Genomic DNA, 19,731 nt, shown 5'->3' with positions numbered 1-19,731 from the left:
TGAAAAACATAAACATCATCAGAACCTGACCAGCAGTAGGAGTGAGCTTCAACATGAAAGAGTTGGTGCTCTGGTGTCACTGCTGTGTCACTGATACATGAAATGAAGTCAGTACCTGACAGAAAATGAAGTCAGTACCTTCCACCCTGGAAGACGAAATTGCCCGGTCACACCTTCAGCATCTACTCAGATTTCTGGGTGGAGGGAGGCTTGACATTCATGAGAGAGGGGTGTGACTCCTTATAAATGAAATGGGAAGGTGCCTCAGGAGACAGATCATCTCTGCAAGTGAATACCTGATGGAGGAGGCAGGGTACCTGCCACTTCAGAAGACCATGATCTGGGTTTTCCAGTCCACCACCACTTTGCCCTGAGGCAAAGGGGAACTGAGTTGAGAAGAACATAGAATAAACCAGGGAGGGCCCAAGCTAAAATATAGAGTTCTTTTTCTTTCTAAATAGTAGTGTTGTAGTAGTGGTGGAAAGAAAGAAAGAAAGAAAGAAAGAAAGAAAGAAAGAAAGAAAGAAAGAAAGAAAGAAAGAAAGAAAGAAAGAAAGAAAGAAAGAAAGAAAGAAAGAAAGAAAGAAAGAAAGAAAGAAAGAAAGAAAGAAAGAAAGAAAGAAAGAAAGAAAGAAAATTTTTTTTTTCAAAGAGAGAAGTTGTTCATTAGTGTAGCTATCTAGGCAGCAAACTGAGATGCAAGAATGGCTTGAAAAAAATAGAGGAGTAAAAAGTAAATTTCCTATTCTTCCCTTGTTCATTTTTAAAGATTCCTCTTTTCCCTCTTGTTTTTGTTCCATCCCTGTACATTTTATAACATCAAAAATTTGCTACAGTACAAAAGATTCCAAGAAAAGATCTCAGACACCTAGTCTACCCCCTCAGGAAGGCCCTGTGGCAAATGTTTACTTTACCTACCTTTTCTAGAGAAACTTCATCCCTTTTCTTTAGCAACTCATCTCATTGTGCAACTGGTCTTCAATTAGATTCTTGTTTTACAAATAGTGAAGATGCTCATGGATGCCAAGAACAAGGGGATGACACCACTGCAGGGTATGAGGGAATAGGCATACATCTGTCCTCTCCACTCCCATTCCTCAGCCATTTTCCAGCCACTCTCTACCAGCAATTCCCATGCCTGTTTGGTCACATCTCTGTTAACATTTGCTTTGAAAGTTGTTTTACATGCCCATCTACTTTTACTCAGAGTTGGTTCTTTGTTCAGGCTGTTAACTGGATGCACCAGAGAAGTAGCACAAGGGCTTCCACAGACAGCTCTGGACAAAAATCACCTCAGATGAGATTTTACCACGGGGAAAGATGGTTTGCCAGATATTCTAGGACTGAGCGGGAGGCAAGTATGGAAGGGGATCTGTAAGAGTAGAACTCAGTGGGTTGTGCCAGCTTCTCTTCAAACGCCACCAGAACTGCAGTGATGCAAAGAGGAGCACATTGAACTCACAATGCAGCTGGGCTTCAGCCCTGCATTTACTTCTGTGGTAACAGACATGAAATATGGTGTAGAAGCAAAAAACAATTTCTGATTTTATCCGTAACACTGAGTTGTAGCTAACATTAGCTCTCTGCTGATGCCTTGGTTTTATGCACATTGACTGTATCCGGAGGGAAAGCCATGGCTTCTATTTTCATACTTGGTTCTCACATGAAATAATGGGGGGAGAGGAGGAGGGGGGAAGATGCAGCTGCAAAAACAGTCAGTGAAACATAAAAATCCCTATTGTTTTGTTGTAGTTCTCGGTGCCCTTCAACTTCTGGGCACAGACAAGACCTCCCCCTGCTCAGGTTCAATACGCAGGGGAGCCTTGAGGCTCAGAACTCCCTTCCTACTTTTGCCTAAGCTTTGCTGTCAATTGTGCTTTTGTTCACAGAAAAAAATATTAGCCCAATGCATGCTAATTTATAGCCAGGGAAGCAATTAAAAAAAAGTTTATTATCCTTTCCCCCCTGCCTCTCAAATGGAGTGTTACAGCAGCGGGGTTTTTTGGTAAACTTGACACAAACTGATGTCAGTGATGGGGGAGCAGGGCCAGGAACTAAGCACAGGTCTTTACATCTTCCCTCTATGTGAAATGGGACAGCCTTCCAATTTTCTCTGTCTGCTTGTACTCAGGAATGTGCATGCTTTAGGAAAACCTAGGCACAAAGACATACTTTATTTCCTTAGGCTTTGTCTGTTAGTGTGTTCTGTACACACTGCCCTCACATACCCACTTTGAGAATTGCTTGTTAAACATTAAAGAAAGGATTGCCTAATATAGCCACAATGTAGAGACATATTTACCTTTTATTACTGAACTTACTGTGTGCCTTTTTCTGTAAATTATGGCATGTTCTTAATATTCAACAAAATGTTAGACACCACCTAGTCCATATGGTGAGGTAAGTTAACCAGCTTCCCTCTGGATTTTGCAAAACCTTAGAACTGTACCAACAGAGAGTTTGCCATTAGCACAGGACTGGCCTTTTCTTTCAGGAGATGTTGTTTTTTTTGAAAGCTGATTGTAAAGAAAGCAACAGATATCTCTCCTTACTACATATTTTAAGTGGTGTCTGAGTGGAGTCATGATGTGGAGTTGAAAGTGCCTGAATGCTTTCAAATGAGCAGGGAGCTTTCACATGTGCCTCAGAAATCACACAGAGCAGGCAGGGATGGGCAGACTCTGCAGGGTGAGCTCCTTTTGAGGCATCTCATGGGCAGAGACCATGCATTTCCACCAAGTACCACAGACCTGGGGGACTTCCTTCCAGCAGTTGACAGTAAAACACAAACTCTTTGCTGGTGACCCAAGTGCTGATCATTGAAGAGGGTGGAAGTGATTTTTTTTTCTCTGGCCTGTGCTCTCACTCAGTAATACAAATGATGTAACCAGACAACTCTTTCTGCCACTGGTTTCCCTCTCATTTTGCAAGTATTTAATTCTGTGTTGTACAAACAGGCCTCTTGGTGACAAATCTGGAGGCAGGGCTGTCAGTGATGGTCACATTTGTAGTGATACATGCACTACTGACTATCTGAGCAGCATTTTCAGACAGAGCAGGACATAGAGAGTTAACATGAAGCACTTCCAGTGGCATCCCATAGAGTAACAGACAAGCACAAACACTACTTAATATACTAGGGACTACTGTAAAAGCAGGCTAGGAAGTAAGTCAGGTATCTGGAAGCCTAGACTAGGTCTTCCCAGCAGCATGAACATCTGCCATAAATTCTAGGTTATTGCAGGCATGTGTCACACAGAGACAAGGCTTTTACCTTCAGCAAGCTTCAGTTCAGAAAATTCTTAACCGGTGTTTGTGCTTGATAACACAGTATTAGCAGCACCAGAAGAAGTAGGAATAAAATTCTAAACATAAGATCAAAACCTACATGAGTCACATTTCAAATTACAGAGGCCCAAGAAAGTAGCACAGGCATTTATCACTCCTCATTCTCATCAGGATGATCAGTTTAAAATGATGCCAGCAGGCAGTGGGCACCTACAACAGCCTTAGAAACAGGGCCTCTTGCACTTCTGAAGACATTATTCTGAGCATCACCTTACAGTACTGGCTTTGATATCACATATTGGGAGCTTCAGAATTAATTGAGGAAGCAATAACCCTAAACACAGTGAGGTGTCTGGTCTCTCCCCTGATTGCAGTGTGGGCATTCTCAGGACATTTCCACTGTGCATCCTATTCCCTGCACCCCAGTGTGAGGAGGAAAGCCCCCATTCTCTTCCCACTGAGGGACACCCAGTGCTGGGAGGAAAAGGGAGGTTTGAGGAGCACCATGAACACAAGACCAAGGAATGCTGTGGGCCTGAGGGTGGCTGGAGGAGACCGTTTTTGTGTCAGAGTAATGAATGTGATTAAATCACTTCTTCCTCCTTCTGCCGTCCTTTCCCTTTCCTCCCTTCCCTTTCTCCTCCGTGGACAGGGCTCCTGGCAGCAGCCCGGAAAGTCACGGGACTGTCCTGATCCCTGCGGGGCCAGGGGTTGCCATCCATCCATCCATCCATCCATCCATCCATCCATCCATCCATCCATCCATCCATCCATCCATCCATCCATCCCATGCCCGGTCTCGCAGCTGCAGCCCAGCGGTCCCGCAGCAGCGCAGAGCGCTCCAGGAGTTTTCCTGCCCGGGCACCACTGCCAGATTCTCAGCTCCGGGTGGGAAGGACACCCGTCCCATCTGCGGGGCACCTCGTGCAGGTGCCAGCACCCCAAAGCCACCCGCAGTGCTCCCCCGCCCCGCCGGGCGCTGCTCCCCGGGGCTCCGCTCCGCGGATTGCGCGGCTCCCCAGCCGCAGCCATGGGGAAAAATAGAAGATAATGGACTTGCCCGCACGAGCTTTTATTCGCTTCTTCCCACTTTTTAATCTTTATAAGAGTTGTTATAAAAAACTAGCCCTGCCTCGGGGCTTTGCCATGCTCTGAACCTGAGGGAGGTGAAAGTGGGAGAAGAGGGTTGGAGGGATGGGATGGATGAAACGCAGTCGAAGTTGGTTCCCCCCCCCGACCCCCCTCCTCCTCTAATTCAGAATTAGAAATTACTGCCCGAGGAGCAGATACTCCGTTTTATTGGCTCGTTAAAAAAAAAGTTTTTCAAAGCCTAATTTCGACCAGATACATTGATTTTCCGTTGAAAAGAGAATTAAAACAATACGCGCGAGTAGGTGCCATTAAAGCTAAACCATCTCTGGCTGTTAATCACGGGAGAGAAGGATTAGAAAAGTCAGTAAAGGAGCACTGGGTTTGAAACACAGAAATCCGGAGTTTAGGAAGAGTAAGCTCAGAGGGGGCTGAAGTAGCTCAAGAAACAAGGAGAAATCTTTAATAAGAGTTAAAATTCAGTGTCAGGTTACTTCTCGATATTGCAAGAAATACGCCGTTCCTGTAAGGGATTTGTGGTTGTGAAAGGCATCTCTTGCTAAAATACCGTTTGGTGTTCGTGCTGAAGAGAAAACCAAAACAATATTTTTTCCTTTAAAATCCCGATTTCAAACCCAAAACCAAACGCCATCCAAATTAAAAAAAAACACCCCAGAAAAATCCCACTAAATTTCCAACCGCAGCTTTGAACAGCTTTCCTGGCGAGATTTGCTTCAGATCTCACAAGCGCAGTACCCCTGTGTTCCCAAGGTCTCCCTGCCCTCCCTTCCCCCTTTTCTGCTGCTTGGATGGTCGGCAATGCCCGGCTAAATAATTGCTAGAATTTGAAAAAAAAAAAAAAAAAAGAAAAAAAAGGAAAAAAAAGAAAAAAAAAGGAAAAAAAAAAGAGAGAAAAAAAAAAAAGCCGGGAAAATGCGCACCAGCATTCAGGTGCTAACCTACTTATTTGAAAGCAATTTATTTTCCATTTTGCCCGTTTTCCCCCTTTAAAACAGAACGCTGAAAGAAAGAATAAGTGCTTTAACATTTCAGTGTTGTGCCCTGGTAATTACTTTTTCACTTTTCCCCTAAGTTCCAATGTGAAAACCTCGCAGGGGGGTCTTTGCTGTAGCAGGGCTACAGTTCCCAATCCCAAGCGCAAGATCTGCAATTACAAACCCATTCGGTGCCCTTCCCTATCATTAATATGCACAAAATCCTGCTGCTAATCTTATAATCTGTTTTGTTTCATCAATTGCTTGCCTAGCACCAGGCGGGAAAGAAAAAGAGAGAAAGAAAAAGAAAGAAAGAGGGGAAGAATAAAGCCGGAAAATCGCGGAAAGCTTCGGAAAGTAAACGGAAAAGCCAAATAAATCGGATATCATTTTTGATAAAGCAAAAATCGTTTAGGCTGATAAAAGGAAGCAGGATTTTCCGCTGGAGGGGTGGGTGTCAGGGAAATTTAAGGAAAAATCTGAATATATCCAGCATTTTATTTGCATATTCGATTTCTCCGCGTACGGGTCACGAAGTTCCTTAAGCAGCCAGCTGCGGAGGAGGGAGGGGGCGCGTAAACCTTTCAGGAGAGCGTGTTACAGTGTGTTACTGCTGTCCCCTCGCTTTGCCCAGGGAGAGGAGGCGCCGAGCGCGGGCGAGCTGTGGGTGCGGGTCCGGGGGCACCCCCGCTGCCTTCCGCGGCCATTAAGACTTGAGTAAAACAATGAAGACATTAGTTTTTGAAATCGTCCTCATCCTACTCCCCCCTCCCCCCGCTCCCTCTTCCTGCGCGGTATTAAGGGAATAAAACCATCTGCACCACACGCGTCCTATGGAGATTAATGTAAAAATTATACCAAAAAAAGAAAAGGAAACAAAACCATATCCCCCCAACCCACAACAAAATAACAACCCCAAACAACCCTTTTCTCATATATCTTATGCTCCGTGCCCCGCGCCAGGCCTCGCCGCCGCCTTGCCGTGCACCTGATGATTTATTAACGCAATCTGCGGGGAGAGCGACACGCGCGCCCGGCTACGGCTCGTCCCAGCTCATCTCCTAAGTAATTGTTTCTCATTAGTTCTGATAATGTTTTAATGGTGCTGCCCATAATTTAGTCAGCCTGGAATTAATAACGGAGGGTGTCCTGAAACGCGCGGGGATGAGGGGGAGCCGCAGTACAAGCAGGTAGTCTTTAATTAATCAGATTAGCCCGGAGGTCCCCGCGCTGTAAGGGATCCCCCGGCGCAGCGCTCGGACGGGACCCGGGGGGCGGAGGGGGAGAGAGGGGGGTCGGCCCTGGCTGCGCATCCCCAAACTCCGCGGAGCGGCTCCGGGGGGCTCTGCTCTTCCCCGGCGGGGAAGGACAGGGGTGGGCGGCTCTCCCGCTCCCCGGGCCGCTCCCGGGAGGCCGCCTCAGCCCCGCTCCTTCGCCGCTCCCGGGCCGTTCCCGGGGGAGCCGCGGAGAGGCGCTCCCGCCGCCCCCGCGCTCCCTTCCCTCGCTGCTTCCACGCGGGCCGGATGGTGGGGTTCTTCCTCCCCCCTTTCCCTCTCCCCTTAATTAAACCAAAAATAACCCAAAATAAGCGAAATCGCTGCTCGGAGACGGAGGGGAAACACACTAAGCGAGGAAACGGGAGGTATAAGGCACTGTGGCTTCATACGCGAAATGGCCACGGAGGCGGTGAGAAATGAAACTAAAAAACAACTGTTTTCTATTTACAATTTTAAATAAACAGAACAGCCTTCCCCGCGGTGTTTGTCTAAGTGCAGCAGCATTGCTGCTGTGTAGGTCATGAAAAGGTTGGTGCATAGTTTAAAACTTCCCATTCTGTTAATTTCTTAAAGAACAGTCGTTCATAGTCTGAGCACAAAAGCTCATGATTTAATGAGGAACAGAAACAAAATCTCTGATTGTTGGTGTTTCAAACTTCATTGGAGTCCTCTGGCAACCACAAGTTGATCCTCTGCAGCTTCAATACCCTTTAGCCCTCCATATAAGAGTACATGCTGAATAGAGGACAATGCCTGGTTGTTATGTTTATTTACCCTTACTACAAGCTGGGTTAACCTCTTCAAAACAGCTTTACTAAGCCCGTTAACCACACAGCCCACATGATCTGTAGCCGTATCCCTAATGTGATGTAAATCTGACTCGAGACCATATGCACAAGTTCTGCTGTATTGTGTCTCCAAAAACTACAAGTTTATTGCCGTCCAATCCTTCCCGGGCTGGACGCTTCCAGGAGGAAACTCTCTGAATAGCAACTGCTTAAAAAAAAGAGAAGAAAGTCAAGAGTCCTGCATTGTTGGAGCATTATTTTTAATGGCTGTTGCACATTTACAGAAGGGCGGTGTGGGGGGAAAGCAAAGCTCACACAGGGTAAAGATTTTCATTGCAGTTATTTCAACTGGTGCATAATTACTCGAATCTTTCTCCTTTCTGTCAGGAGTTCTGCAGCAGAGCAGGAAGAAGCACAGAAAGAAATAGAAACAATTGAACTAGCTTCCATCTGCTCTTTTAACAGGGCTCAGTGCTTCCGTTTTGCCCTTCTCCTCCAGTGAAGTCGTAATCTCTCATTTGTAGTAATTACTGTGATGTCACAGATTTGGTGATGTAGCTTCATTGCAGGCTATGACTAGGACATGGGCCATGCAGGAAACGAGCAGTGGTTTGAGTTGGAAATAGTTTTAGTAATTAGCAATTCCGGCAAGCAAACTATGACAGATCAGCAAAATGGAAATTAATTTCTGTTTAAGCCTGACGTCTTTAATTTTGCCCACCACCCCCCCAAGTATTATAGTCATCTTTTAAAACAGCTACTGGGGCCCCATGGCGAGAGCTTCATTTACCAGCTCATTTTTTCTTGATGGCTGTGGCAAGTGTAACAATGTTCTGTGCCTGCTTCAGTAATGGCATGTCGATCATGCTCCCGCGGAAAGTAAATGCTCCCTGGAAAACAGAGAATATGAACTTCCTGAGACACCTCTGGAAATTGTAGTTGGCATATCTTGTTCTTTACAAACATATCTGTTTGCCAAGAAACATCTTCTCCCACAGGAATCCTGAAGAAGTTTTAGGAGACAAACTTATCGAGACAGCACAAGTGCATTTAAAGAAATGTGAAGGGGAACAAGCTCTCCAAAGAGGAGAAAAAAGAGAGAGAAAGGAGAAGCCAGGGTGCAGCTGGCCTGTTTCTGCCTCTCTGCAAACACTGAGGGCCAAGAGCACTGAGGCTGTGTGTGCCAGCTGGGCAGAGGGGCTGGCAGACACCACACTTGGGGGACAGCTCTGTTCCCCGCTTTCAGCATCAGCATCCATCCAGGGCTGTGCCACAGGGCCAGTGGGAAACTGCCTGCAGACAGAGGGCAAAGCCAGAAGTTATCTTTGTCAGTAAACAGTAATGGGTGTTTGTGTGGCTGGAGAGAAGTGTTCTTGACTCGGGGGTTTGCTGACGTTGTGCTGCTGCAGCATCTCTCCATTATGTCCCCAGTGCTAAAGACTGGGCCTGTGCCGAGAGCCAGGGACTGGGATGAAAATTGAAATAACCAAGTGGGTGGCACAATAACATTGCCCCAATCTCCTCCGGAGCCAAGGTAAAGCCCATCTGAGCACCACTTATAGGGAATTTCCCCAAATGGATGCAGAACTACTCTGTGTGCCTCAGTGGTGGTGATCTGGGAGTCAGGATAGGTTTTGAAAGTCACTTTGTATTCCTAAGCATTTTTTGTTGGTACTATGGTGACAAGTTTGAAACAATTAACTATGAATCATAGTTAAATCTTTAACAGAAGACATATGTTTTAAATAGTGCCAAACCTGACTTGTTCCTTTAGATGCTTTAATCCCACATGTCTCTGAGGTAGGATTTGGAAGATAAACATTGCATTAAAACATGCTGAAGTTCAATGGCAAAAAAAAAAAAAATCTTACTTGCAATTCTAACAGTAGTTCGACACATTAATAAACCTCCAAACAACAAACCCAAAAATCCAAGTACAAAGGTGCAATCCATTCCCTGAAGAACTCAGAACTGAGGGCTGGCCCCAGCTCTGCATAGGGCAGCTCTGTGAAGGACTGCAGACCCTTTTAATGTCCTGCTACAATCGGTACAGGATCACAGGCTGGTCTTGGGTTTGGCAGCGAGCACGGCTAACTGAGAGCAAGGAAGGTCCACAGCAGCACATGTGTCTGTGCATGAGCAGTGAGAGAAATGCACAGGAGAACAAACCTTTCTCTGGTTTTTATTTGAGGCTTGATAATTATTAAACAGAGGACTCCAGCAAGTAAAGTGAAAATATAACCCATTTACAAAAATATTTAGGAAATGTGTTGCACCAGTGGCATATCTAGCTAAACTGAAGCAGTATTAATTAAATATTAAATCATGTTCTGGAATAGTTAAGACAAAAATCCACCTTAAACACTAATCTAACACAAATCAATATTCTTGCATGTGAGAGCAGGCTGTATTAAAGCCACTGAAAACACAACAGTAAAAACTATTTTTTAATTCAAAGTAGATTTTCCTACTATAACTTGGAATATTTCAGGTAGGTTTGCAGAATGGGACTGACAGATACTCAAGGGCTGGTTCATCAGATTGAACTTTTTTGTTTACTGAGCAAAAAATCAACCCTACCTTTACCCCACCACCACCATCACCGTCATCATCATAATAATAATTATTATTATTATCACTATTATTATTATTATTAATAATAATATACCACTTCTAGTTATAGCTACATCTCTGCAATTTTCAGTTATACTTTTAAAACTTTAAAGAAAATGCAATCTTAAACTATTCAATTTATTAACTGTTGTGAAAAAAATGGGAAGAAAGTAAACATTTCATGACATAGGACTTATTTGGAATAATTCAGGTCTATGCAGTGATCTCAAACCGTAAGGTACATTTTTTTAGCTGTAAGAAAAACATGGTTAAAAATATGTCCTTATTTTCCTGCAGGCATTCAGTAATGCCCATTCAGTAGCAGCTAATTCAGTAGCAAAATAAAGAATAAAGCTAATTCAGTAACAGCAATTGCTTACAGAAGAAATTTGCATGTGGGATGACAGTCCTAAGTAGAAATATAAGTCTCAAATCATCCTTCCCAGTTCTGTGAAAGGTTGATTAGGAGTACAGTTATCCTAAGTACTTGCAGTGGTTTGCAGAAAGAGATTGTGCTTATCAATGCCAATTCTGATCTCTGGTGGTCCAAATCATGGCTGGGAGGGTCTCAACCCTTCCACTGACTGGATACAGAGTGATCTAAAGTCAGACACCCCTGCAGGTATCTAAGCTGTACCATGATGAATCTGGGTCAGAATGTCATTTTTATAAAGCAAGAGTTAACTGAACACCATGCTTGTCCTCTCTTCATTAAAGTAATATGTTTAAAAGCAAAACAGGATAATGGTGTGTACATGGACACACAAACACCGAACCATGTGAGAAATGCCATACTTGTCAGTGTGCAGCTGTACTTCCTTCGTGTTGCTAGGAATTTGAATTCTTGAAGGAAAAAAATGCCTTTTTCTTTCCCTAACAGCAAAGGGTAACATGAAGTTGGCTTCTCTGCCTGTTCTCTCTGAGGCTTATTTTCCCCCTGCTAATTTGCAGTGTTGAGCTAAAGTCCAGAAAAAGAAACCAATTTTAATGCCATTGAATATACCCTATTCACTGACTCTCTTTCCACCCACAGGTTTCAACAGATAGGAAATACCAGTAATTACAGCTTTGTCCCCATGCTCTCTTTTCCAATTCTGCTAGATGAAATTTGCCTCTAGCATTCTTTTGATTTTCTCTCACATGAATATAAAGAAAACAAGACTTTCTATAAACACCATTTGTTTGATAGCATTAATCTGGGGATTAATTTAGTCATAGATCTAAATTTTCTTTTTGGCTAATTTTCTCAACAATCTCACACTTCCAGCCTGTACTTAGATTTCCAGTAGTTCAACTATGGGACCAAGGGCCTGCTCTTAAGGAAGTTTGCAGCACGAACGGGAACAATGGCGTGTGGGTAATGCAAGGCTGGGATTTCCATCCATCGCATTCGGTGGCTGTGCTTCTTGCTCACCATGCAACCATATAAATCATTCAGAGGGAGCCTTTTCAGAAAGGGACTCTGTTATCAGGCTAATCAAATGTGTCAGACCTGCCTTGGGAAGGGACAGGCCCTCCAGGTAAAGACTGATGGAGAGGTGGGGAGGATGACCATCCAGGAGGCAGAGCCGTAGATGATGGGCATAGCCTCCGGGTGACAATACCTGGATGCAAATAACTCTGCTGTGGGGGAATGGAGGACAGCTGTGGCAATCACCAGACAGCAGTCTGGAAGTGCAGCCCTACTGAGGAATGGGCAGATCTGTGGGCCAAAGACTCTGCCCCTGTTTAAAGTGATGCAGCACAGATTCTGCTGTGCCTATTCAATGCCATCCTTCATGCAGCCACACAGAGAATGTGCTGAAGGAAAAGCCCTGTGAGAAATAGGGTGACTTTGGCACTCACCAGTCTGCAGTGTATGGAAGCTGTAAGGGCACTTTGGCTGGTCCACGCTGTACAGCTGTGAAGGCAGCAGAATGCAGCAGAAGGGTTTGTAAATACAAAATGTCTGTGCTCCCTCAGCCTGATTGCTCTACAGCTCTGTCAGGGCAGACTACCAAGAAGGAATCAAGGAAGAAAGATAATGGGCAGCATTCCCTGTTTGGGTTATCACGCAGACTATCTAAAAGTCCTTCCTGACTGACTGACAAGCAAAGAAAGACTCAAGGCTTTTTCTTCTGACATGAAGTATTGTTCACAATGACATTTAATCATCTATTAGGACAGTAGTAGCATTTTTAAAAAGTGACAGCAATTTATGCAAGGTGCAGGCCAAGTTGAGTAAGGTCTTAACAGCTCTACTTCAAATTTCAGTATATCATAAAGTGCTGTGAGGATGGAAAAAAGATTTGGCAAATATAGAAAACAGCTGCAAATGAATTAAAATTATAGACAACTGCTAGGCTGCTAGATGTTTTTTATTTATTTATTTATTTTTTCCTCAGAAGGTAATGGCAAATGACAGTCTTAGAAAAATGCAAATTCAGAATGGTCAGCTCCAAGCGATGCAAGGATCCAGCTTACAGGTAACAGAAGCCATAAGGCATAACTGACAGAGAACAGTCATTTTTACAGGTCAGGACATGAAGATACAGGCTTGTGATAAAGGAGGGCAAATCAGTTGTGCAATAAAAATAACAAATGCAACAAATTTCCAGGTGGTTGTGGAGAGACTGAAGAGATGCAGAACCAAACTTTGTAACACACCAGTCTGGCAGATTTTGTGCTTGCATCATATGAACTTCCTTTTAGATAAATGCAGCCGCTCCAGCACAGCTCAGACCTATCAAAGTTCAACATGTAATTGAAGGCTCTTCTTTGACAACTTAGAATACAACCCTGGCTGCCATGGATCTCGAACATGGCTCTTGTTATATCTGTATGACATCCTCAAAGATTTCCTTTACCTATAAGAAATGACATGTATCAAGTCACAGAAAGAGTCTCAGAATTGGGCTGCCATTTGCCATGGCAAAAGATGAACACATCAATGGAATGTTTCCTAGAACATCAAGACCTCCTCCTGTATTCGGGAATATTTACTTTGTGAAACTTCTGTGAATAGTTTAGAGCTTTGTAAATCTCTAAGACCATTTCATAAACAGAGTAATACTGGTTTTTAGTGGCAAGAAGCATTTTACCTTTCTAGAAGTTAAATGGAAGGGATTCCAGGGCCATAATTTCAGTGTTGTCTGGAGATCAATATTTTCTGGTGGAACCAGGAGAGGGGAAGAAATTGTACAGGCAGTAGTGTTTATCATGGGTATAATGGAATTGTGTTATATATGAAATTGTGTTGACTTTAACTACACAGGGGATGGACAGGATGGTAAGTGAGGTACCCTTATGTTTTTCCATAGGATCAGGGAATACAAAGTTTTATACTTCTTCATCTGTACCAAAACCTTTTCATATGATACACAATTTTACATGGGGTTTTACTCTCACCATATTTTATTTCTTTATGTACCACTGGATTAAGGAGAGAAATAAGCAGGATAAAACTATCATGATACAGAATGTTTAAGGCAACTCATAGTAATGTGACACAATTATCTCTGAGTTGTGTATTATAAAGCACTTGAGTTAATTAAAATCAAACAGTAATTGTTCTGGGACATGTGGGACAGTGATCAGACGAGCTAGTCCCTTTTGGTTGGCAATACAGAAGAATTAAATGTACTCCTGCACCTGGGAATGCTCACAGCTTTTTCCTCAGCATTTGCTCCATTGGTGGTTACCCGTGCCTCTAACCACATCTGTCCTGATGACTGCAATGAGCTCCCTAAGAGGGTTACTGCAGACCCTTCAGTTCTTAGACCACTGTAATCTATTAATCATCTGCATTGGTATTGATTATGAAGACTGGCTTTCCTAAAACACAGGAAGTATGTAAATTTTGAAGTACCAAATAACTCCTGTAAATTCCAAAAAGTCTGCTGGTTCACTCTCTGTTGGAAGATGGGACTGTAAGCATGAGCATCAATTTTGAGAACTCTGTGCCGTTTTTGGAACCACTGCTGTGATCCACTCAATCATTGTCCAGACTTTGCTAATACACCTTTGATGTGATATCTTGACCTCATCATACATGTAGCCAGCAACTTTAACTCTCATGTGATAGTTGCTAGGATTTTCTCAGATATATTTGTATAGGTTACATTAAGATCATGGCTTGTCTACAGCAGAAAGAAAAACCGAATTGTCTTGCATCAGATGAAAGAATATAGCTAATAGTGCTACATTAGAGTAGGTAAGGTTTTGGCATGGGGGACATTCTGGGCATCTAGGCTAGTGGAAAAAAAGGAAAACAAGACAAGCTAATGTTCTAGGAAACTGCAATATGGACAAGAAATCACCTGCTGCTGAATTTTGAATTAAGTATGGGTCTAAATTAGGGGTTATCTAATGCTTAAGGAATTGCTAAAACCCCCTCTTCCACTCCTTAGGGGAATACTGATTGTATGACAATCTTACAAGTGAGGCGAGGCCTAGGACAGTACTCTGCTGTCACACAGTTAGAAACAGTGCCCCACTGATAAAGATTTTTTTTTTCTAGTTACTTTTCTCAACAATTTTGCAATACTTTCCTTTGCAGACGAAATCCCTGCAGAGTGTGTGGCAGTGTGGTTATCTCCTTGTTCTACTGGGCTGTCTCTGGAGGGGGTGTGCATCTAGGACATGGGGGAAATGGGTGTAAGGGAACCAACAAGCCACCACCCTTCTCTCCTCCACCCCTTTCATCGGTAGGAGAAGTTGTGAGTCAAACAGAGCTCCCACACTGCTCTGGTACCATGGGCCAGAGGCTGTGTGTGAATACAGCCATTGTGTAAACAAGTAATTATGTAAGTCCCCTTCCAACCTCGGTGACCTGTGTCGGCACTCGTGGGCAGATGCCAGGCTACATGGAAATGAGCAGAAGGGGTGATGCCAGCTGGCCAGGGCCAACCCTGTGTACCTCCTAACCCATATAGACAAGTGACCTCAAGTCCACAGACACAAGAAATCTTTGGTCCACAGTTACCTGAGAAACACTAGTTCTTTCCATGGTAATTCAGTGTCTCTCCCACTTCTGAAACCCAAAGGTCTAGTTATGACTTTTTGGAGACACCAAAAATACAAGGAATAAATGCACTAAAATTTGCTTGGGTCTGAGAACACTGCATCTAATCCTGTACAATATTAGCTGTTATAAGGAAATAAGAGTTTTGTGTTCTGCAAGCAGGGCAGATTTGGTCTTCTGAGGAGGGAAGGGAGCAGGTGGATGGCAAAGGCTTCCTCTAAAAAGCATGGCATTCATGAAGATAATTCCGCTGGGATTAATGAAAACACACGTTGTTTTAGTGACTCCCTGCAGAGGAAATTTGGAAGTCTTTGCTTTGGGGCTTAAAAAGAACTCTTGGATTTGCTTACAGGTAATGAACAAAGGAGAAGAGAAGCCTGGTCACAGCAAATGGTGTTGGGTCTGTGCCTGGGGGAGGAGTGATTATCGTCAGTACAAAGGAATGATCTCTCTTGAAACAGAAGGTTGAGACCATATTTTTGGGGAAGTCAAGAGCTAACAGCTGTGATGGTGCTGAATGCAGGTTTAATTAATTTTTTTCTTCTGCAAGTTGTAGCCAAAGAGCTGTCATTAAGAGCTGGGTCATGATTCTACCTTCTCATAACAAACTTCCAAAGGTTAGTGAGCTGCTAGGAGGTGTTCAGTGAAATCTGGGTCAACTGAGAGTACGTTCCAGACTGTGATAAGGTAATGCTTCTTTCTCTTCTCTGCTCAGGTCTGTCCTGCCTCCAGAGCAGGCTCACACATATCTCTGTCTTTCTTTAAGTGTCTTTGCAGTAGGTAAGGAATGCCAAAATAACCAGTGCAGTCACATTTGGCAAACTGAAGACTTCACAGGCAGTGAGCTGTATGGACAAAGCTTTTTGAGCTGTGTATTTTCATATTCTCTCCTTTGGACCCTTTCACATTCACCCCTTTTCTGTAGCAACATAATGGGTGGAAAGACACTTGTACACAAAATCTTTGTGGAAAGGAAATGATTCCTGAAAAGGTTCATCAAAGATACCTTGACAAGAGGAGACTCAGTGAGTCTCTGATCTGTTGATGAGTGCATGGGGAGGGAAATCCGCAAAGTATCATTACCATTAAGTTTCTGTAGCCTTTTTGCTGATATGTAGAAAACATTAGAAATCACTACCTTTTGCTTCTTTTTGCCAGTATAATCTTCCACTGGAGTAGAAGCAGTCAGTGAGTTCAGAGAATAAATCAGTTTGTAAAGCCAGGAGCAGGCCTGTTTGTTTGAGATACGCTTCTGCCTCTAGGAGCAGATGGAAGGACACAAAAGGTCAAGAAAGAAAGAGCAACAACCACATGAAATAGAGATTGATTTTTGCCTCAAATAACTCCTGAGCAGCAGTGCAAGAACTCTGACAGAAGAAACCCTTTCTAAAGCTCAACAGGTAGAAAGGACTTTGTGATCCTTCAAGTCCACAGTGGGGCAGGAAAGATGAAGAACAAGGACCTACAAGGTCCTTCATTTCTTCTCCACCTGGCATTACTGTTTCCAGCCCATGTATAAGGGTTTTGCCCTGCTGTGTGAGCCAGACAAGCTGTTTTTCCATCTTACAGTCCCCCAAGCTGCCTGAACCACCAGGGATAGCCCTTTCAGCTGGGGTAGGCCTGGAGATGCTACTTGGTCCAGCTCCAGAAACTCCGCAGACCACCAAAGTCTCTCCCTCTGCCTGAACAAACAATCTATTTAAGATCCCTGAATAAGAGGCAGAGATGAAGGTTTTTTATTGCTGTCTTTGCATTTTCTTTAGTCACCTTCTCATTGTGTTTTCTGCCTTCCTGTGCTCCTGAGCAGGAAGGATGAAAATTAAAGAAGCAGAGTAAAGTTCTAGAAATCAGGAATACTGTCCACTGGTTTTCATTCTCTGTCTTATACTGTATTGGGAACGGAAGAATCCTAGAGAGCACACTTGCTGCTGCCAAGCAAATCTTTATTTTATAGCACAAAAGCAGCTTCCTGGACAAACAGCCTATCCAGCCATGCATTTTTATTCCCTAGTGAGCATCATGGTTATTATATGGAAGAGTGAAAAGTAACTAATATTAAGACTTTAGGATCCTCAGATACCCTTCATTTAGTAATTTGGGATTAACTTAAGGTTTATAGTCATGGAAGCAGTTTGTTAAATATAAACTAGAAAATTCAATCTGAAAGTAAATTACTACAGGGCATGCAGATTGCATTTGATACCAAAGGGGAAGGTAGATGTAAAATACAATGAAATTGAGAAAAATAATAATAGTGATGTAATAACAAGCATGGAGTTGTCCATATTTTTATATTCCATGTTTTTCCTAATTTCAGATTATTTTCTGAATAGGATTGAACAGCCATTTTTTACTGTGATTCTCTATTTCAACCGACAGAGCTTTTGCAGACAGCTACTCCAGGTTCCTGAAAAAGCTGGCTAGCACAAAGAGGAGTGAAAAGGCAGCAAGACTGCTGCTACTTAAATTAACTGAAACAATATTTTGGCTGTACAGGCTTCTGAATTCCCTCAGTAAGGCTTAAAAAGAGCCATCTGGTCAGAACATTACCTCTCTAGTTAGATCCTGCTTTGGAAATTGAAATGAGGCTCATGAGCGCCCGTTAATGCTTTTTAAACAGGGATTTTGGAGGTGGGTAGTTGCCTTGGTGGGTTGCTTGGTGCCGAGCAGGTTTTGGCACGATGGTGGGCAGGTGTCTGCCGTGCTGGGTGTCTTCCCACTCCATGCTCACAGCAAAGCATCGCCTGCACTGGGAATGTGCTGACACAGCATGGCCCTTCCAAAAGCAACCCAGCCTGCATTTGCCTCCTTGAGCCGATAAGGATGGAGGACTTGTGCCTTGCCCAGAGGAGCCCAGAGAGGTGCCATCCTCTGCAGGGTTTGTGTCCCCTGGGACTGGAGCAGCTGCCTCCTCCAGGGGGATACCTCCAGGTGGAAAGGCTATGGAGGCACACAGATCCATCCTGCTCCTGGCTCACGGTGAAACTTCTCCCCGCAGGAAATATCAATGTGCCATCCCAGTCCTTCTCCCTCTGCCTTTTGGACACAGGTCTTTAATGAGTGGAGGAAAACAGATTAAGAGCCACCAAATGCCTGCTGGGGAGTGGAAAGGGCAGAAGCTGGCAAGAAAATGGTTTTGTATGAGTTTCTGCCCTGCTTAGAAGCTTTAGCAGCCCCATGTAGTAAAATCTGTCTCCTTCTCTCCCCACCTGGCACAACTCCCTCAGGACTGATTGCACCAATGTAGGAACTAGTATAGCACAAGCAATTAGCTAATACAGCCCCTTCTGCTCTATTGTAGAGGTTCAAAATTTGCCCTAGATGGATATTTGTAAGAGAAAAGCCTTCAACCATGACGCAAAGCATATTTATAAAGCATTTTTCAAACACTAGAAGTGTATAGAGAAATTTTGAATACTAACATGAGCTCTCTCGATCTTAGTTTTCACATTAAAATTTCATTTGGCCACTTTTAAAAAAGATAAACAACGTAACTGCGGCCGATGCTTAAATCCCACCCGCACTCTTCATCTTTGCATAGAGATGCACCTGAGCCTATATTTCTTATGGCTGGTCCTCCTTAAAGGTGACAATTTATCACAAATTTCTGAATTCCTCACTCTACAGTGAAAGGAATACACATTGCCTAATTAACGTAAAGGACAGCACATGCCCTGTGCTCTCGGAGGGAGGGCTGACAGCACTGCAGCCCAGCACACACGGAGGTACCCTGTGCTGCCACTGTCACACTGGGATGGGATCCAGCTTGGTTGGTGGCACCTCAAAACTCATCAGTTTGTCCTGGGCAAGGGGAGTGGGAGCCTGGGCCGCTCCCTCACTCCCAGCTCTACATAAAGCCCTGAGATATAATGCCCTGTAAAATGCAATATAATCCCTGTGGATTGATGGGGTTTGATACAGCCCCATGCCAGAGGGATGCTCCCGTGCACCCCTTCCTAGAGGCACCCCTTGGACATGGTCCCACTTTCCTAGCAACCACGGGCTGGATTGAGATAGCGTGGATCCCAGTTGGCTGGGGAGCCCTCTTGGGGTCCATGGCACAGCCAGGAGAGGGAAGAAAGCTGGGAGGGACCTCCCTGCAAGGCAGTGGAAGCTGGAGCTGGCCGAAGCACGAGGGCGCGTCGTCTCTAAGATACAGTGGCTTGGGATAGCTTTTCCTAAACAAAGAGCATTATAAGACAGCCACTGCTGGAAATTTCCATTCCTTTGTTGGGTTGATGCTGTGTAAATAAATGCATTCCTAAGATTTTTTATAATCCTGCAAAGGTCCGTAAATGAAACTGTATAGTTTGCCAAATCACTGGAGTTCAAATATATTATTCCTCAGCTGCTGGGAACACGATATACAATGGCACAGAATATAATGCAAGAAACATATGCTAAAGGTCTTCTTAGAAGCACTCTGTGCATTTGTATGTGGCATGTACAAGTATTTCTTTAGATTTTGCTCTATGGGATTTAAATATTCAACCATATTACAACTTGGGTTTGTGATACACGTACCTTAACTCTAAACAATCCTTACCTGACAAGTGATCTTGGCAGTAGCATTTAGTTATTCCCTAGTTTAATATGTGGGTGCTTTGAAAGCATTTGTCAATTAATATGTGAGGTAAATGTGTAATCAACCTTTCACTTTATTCTTCAGCTTTTCCTTA

The 19,731-nt window shown here is 43.8% G+C and overlaps 1 protein-coding gene across 4 annotated transcripts in view; it reads right to left on the bottom strand.

Moving 5' to 3' along the window:
- The window catches only part of CLYBL (citramalyl-CoA lyase), a 190,097-nt gene that overhangs the window by 15,935 nt on the left and 154,431 nt on the right, over positions 1–19,731 (bottom strand). Inside the window, exons 8-9 of one of the 4 annotated variants that reach the window (XM_033052009.1) lie at positions 8,228–8,327; positions 7,677–7,829 (exon numbers count right to left, since the gene is read on the bottom strand). In XM_033052009.1, coding sequence (XP_032907900.1) covers positions 8,232–8,327 — 96 coding nt within the window. In that variant the 3' untranslated portion in view covers positions 7,677–7,829; positions 8,228–8,231. Of the gene's footprint in view, positions 1–7,676; positions 8,328–12,434; positions 12,897–19,731 lie in introns of those variants that run through there. The other 3 variants (XM_033052011.2, XM_033052010.2, XM_033052013.2) reach the window with 3 other exon arrangements.

Source organism: Catharus ustulatus, chromosome 2 (assembly GCF_009819885.2).
Source record: "Catharus ustulatus isolate bCatUst1 chromosome 2, bCatUst1.pri.v2, whole genome shotgun sequence".
Classification (NCBI taxonomy): domain Eukaryota; kingdom Metazoa; phylum Chordata; class Aves; order Passeriformes; family Turdidae; genus Catharus; species Catharus ustulatus.
Note: the sequence above shows the minus strand (reverse complement) of the source record. Positions and strands in the feature narration are given on the sequence as shown.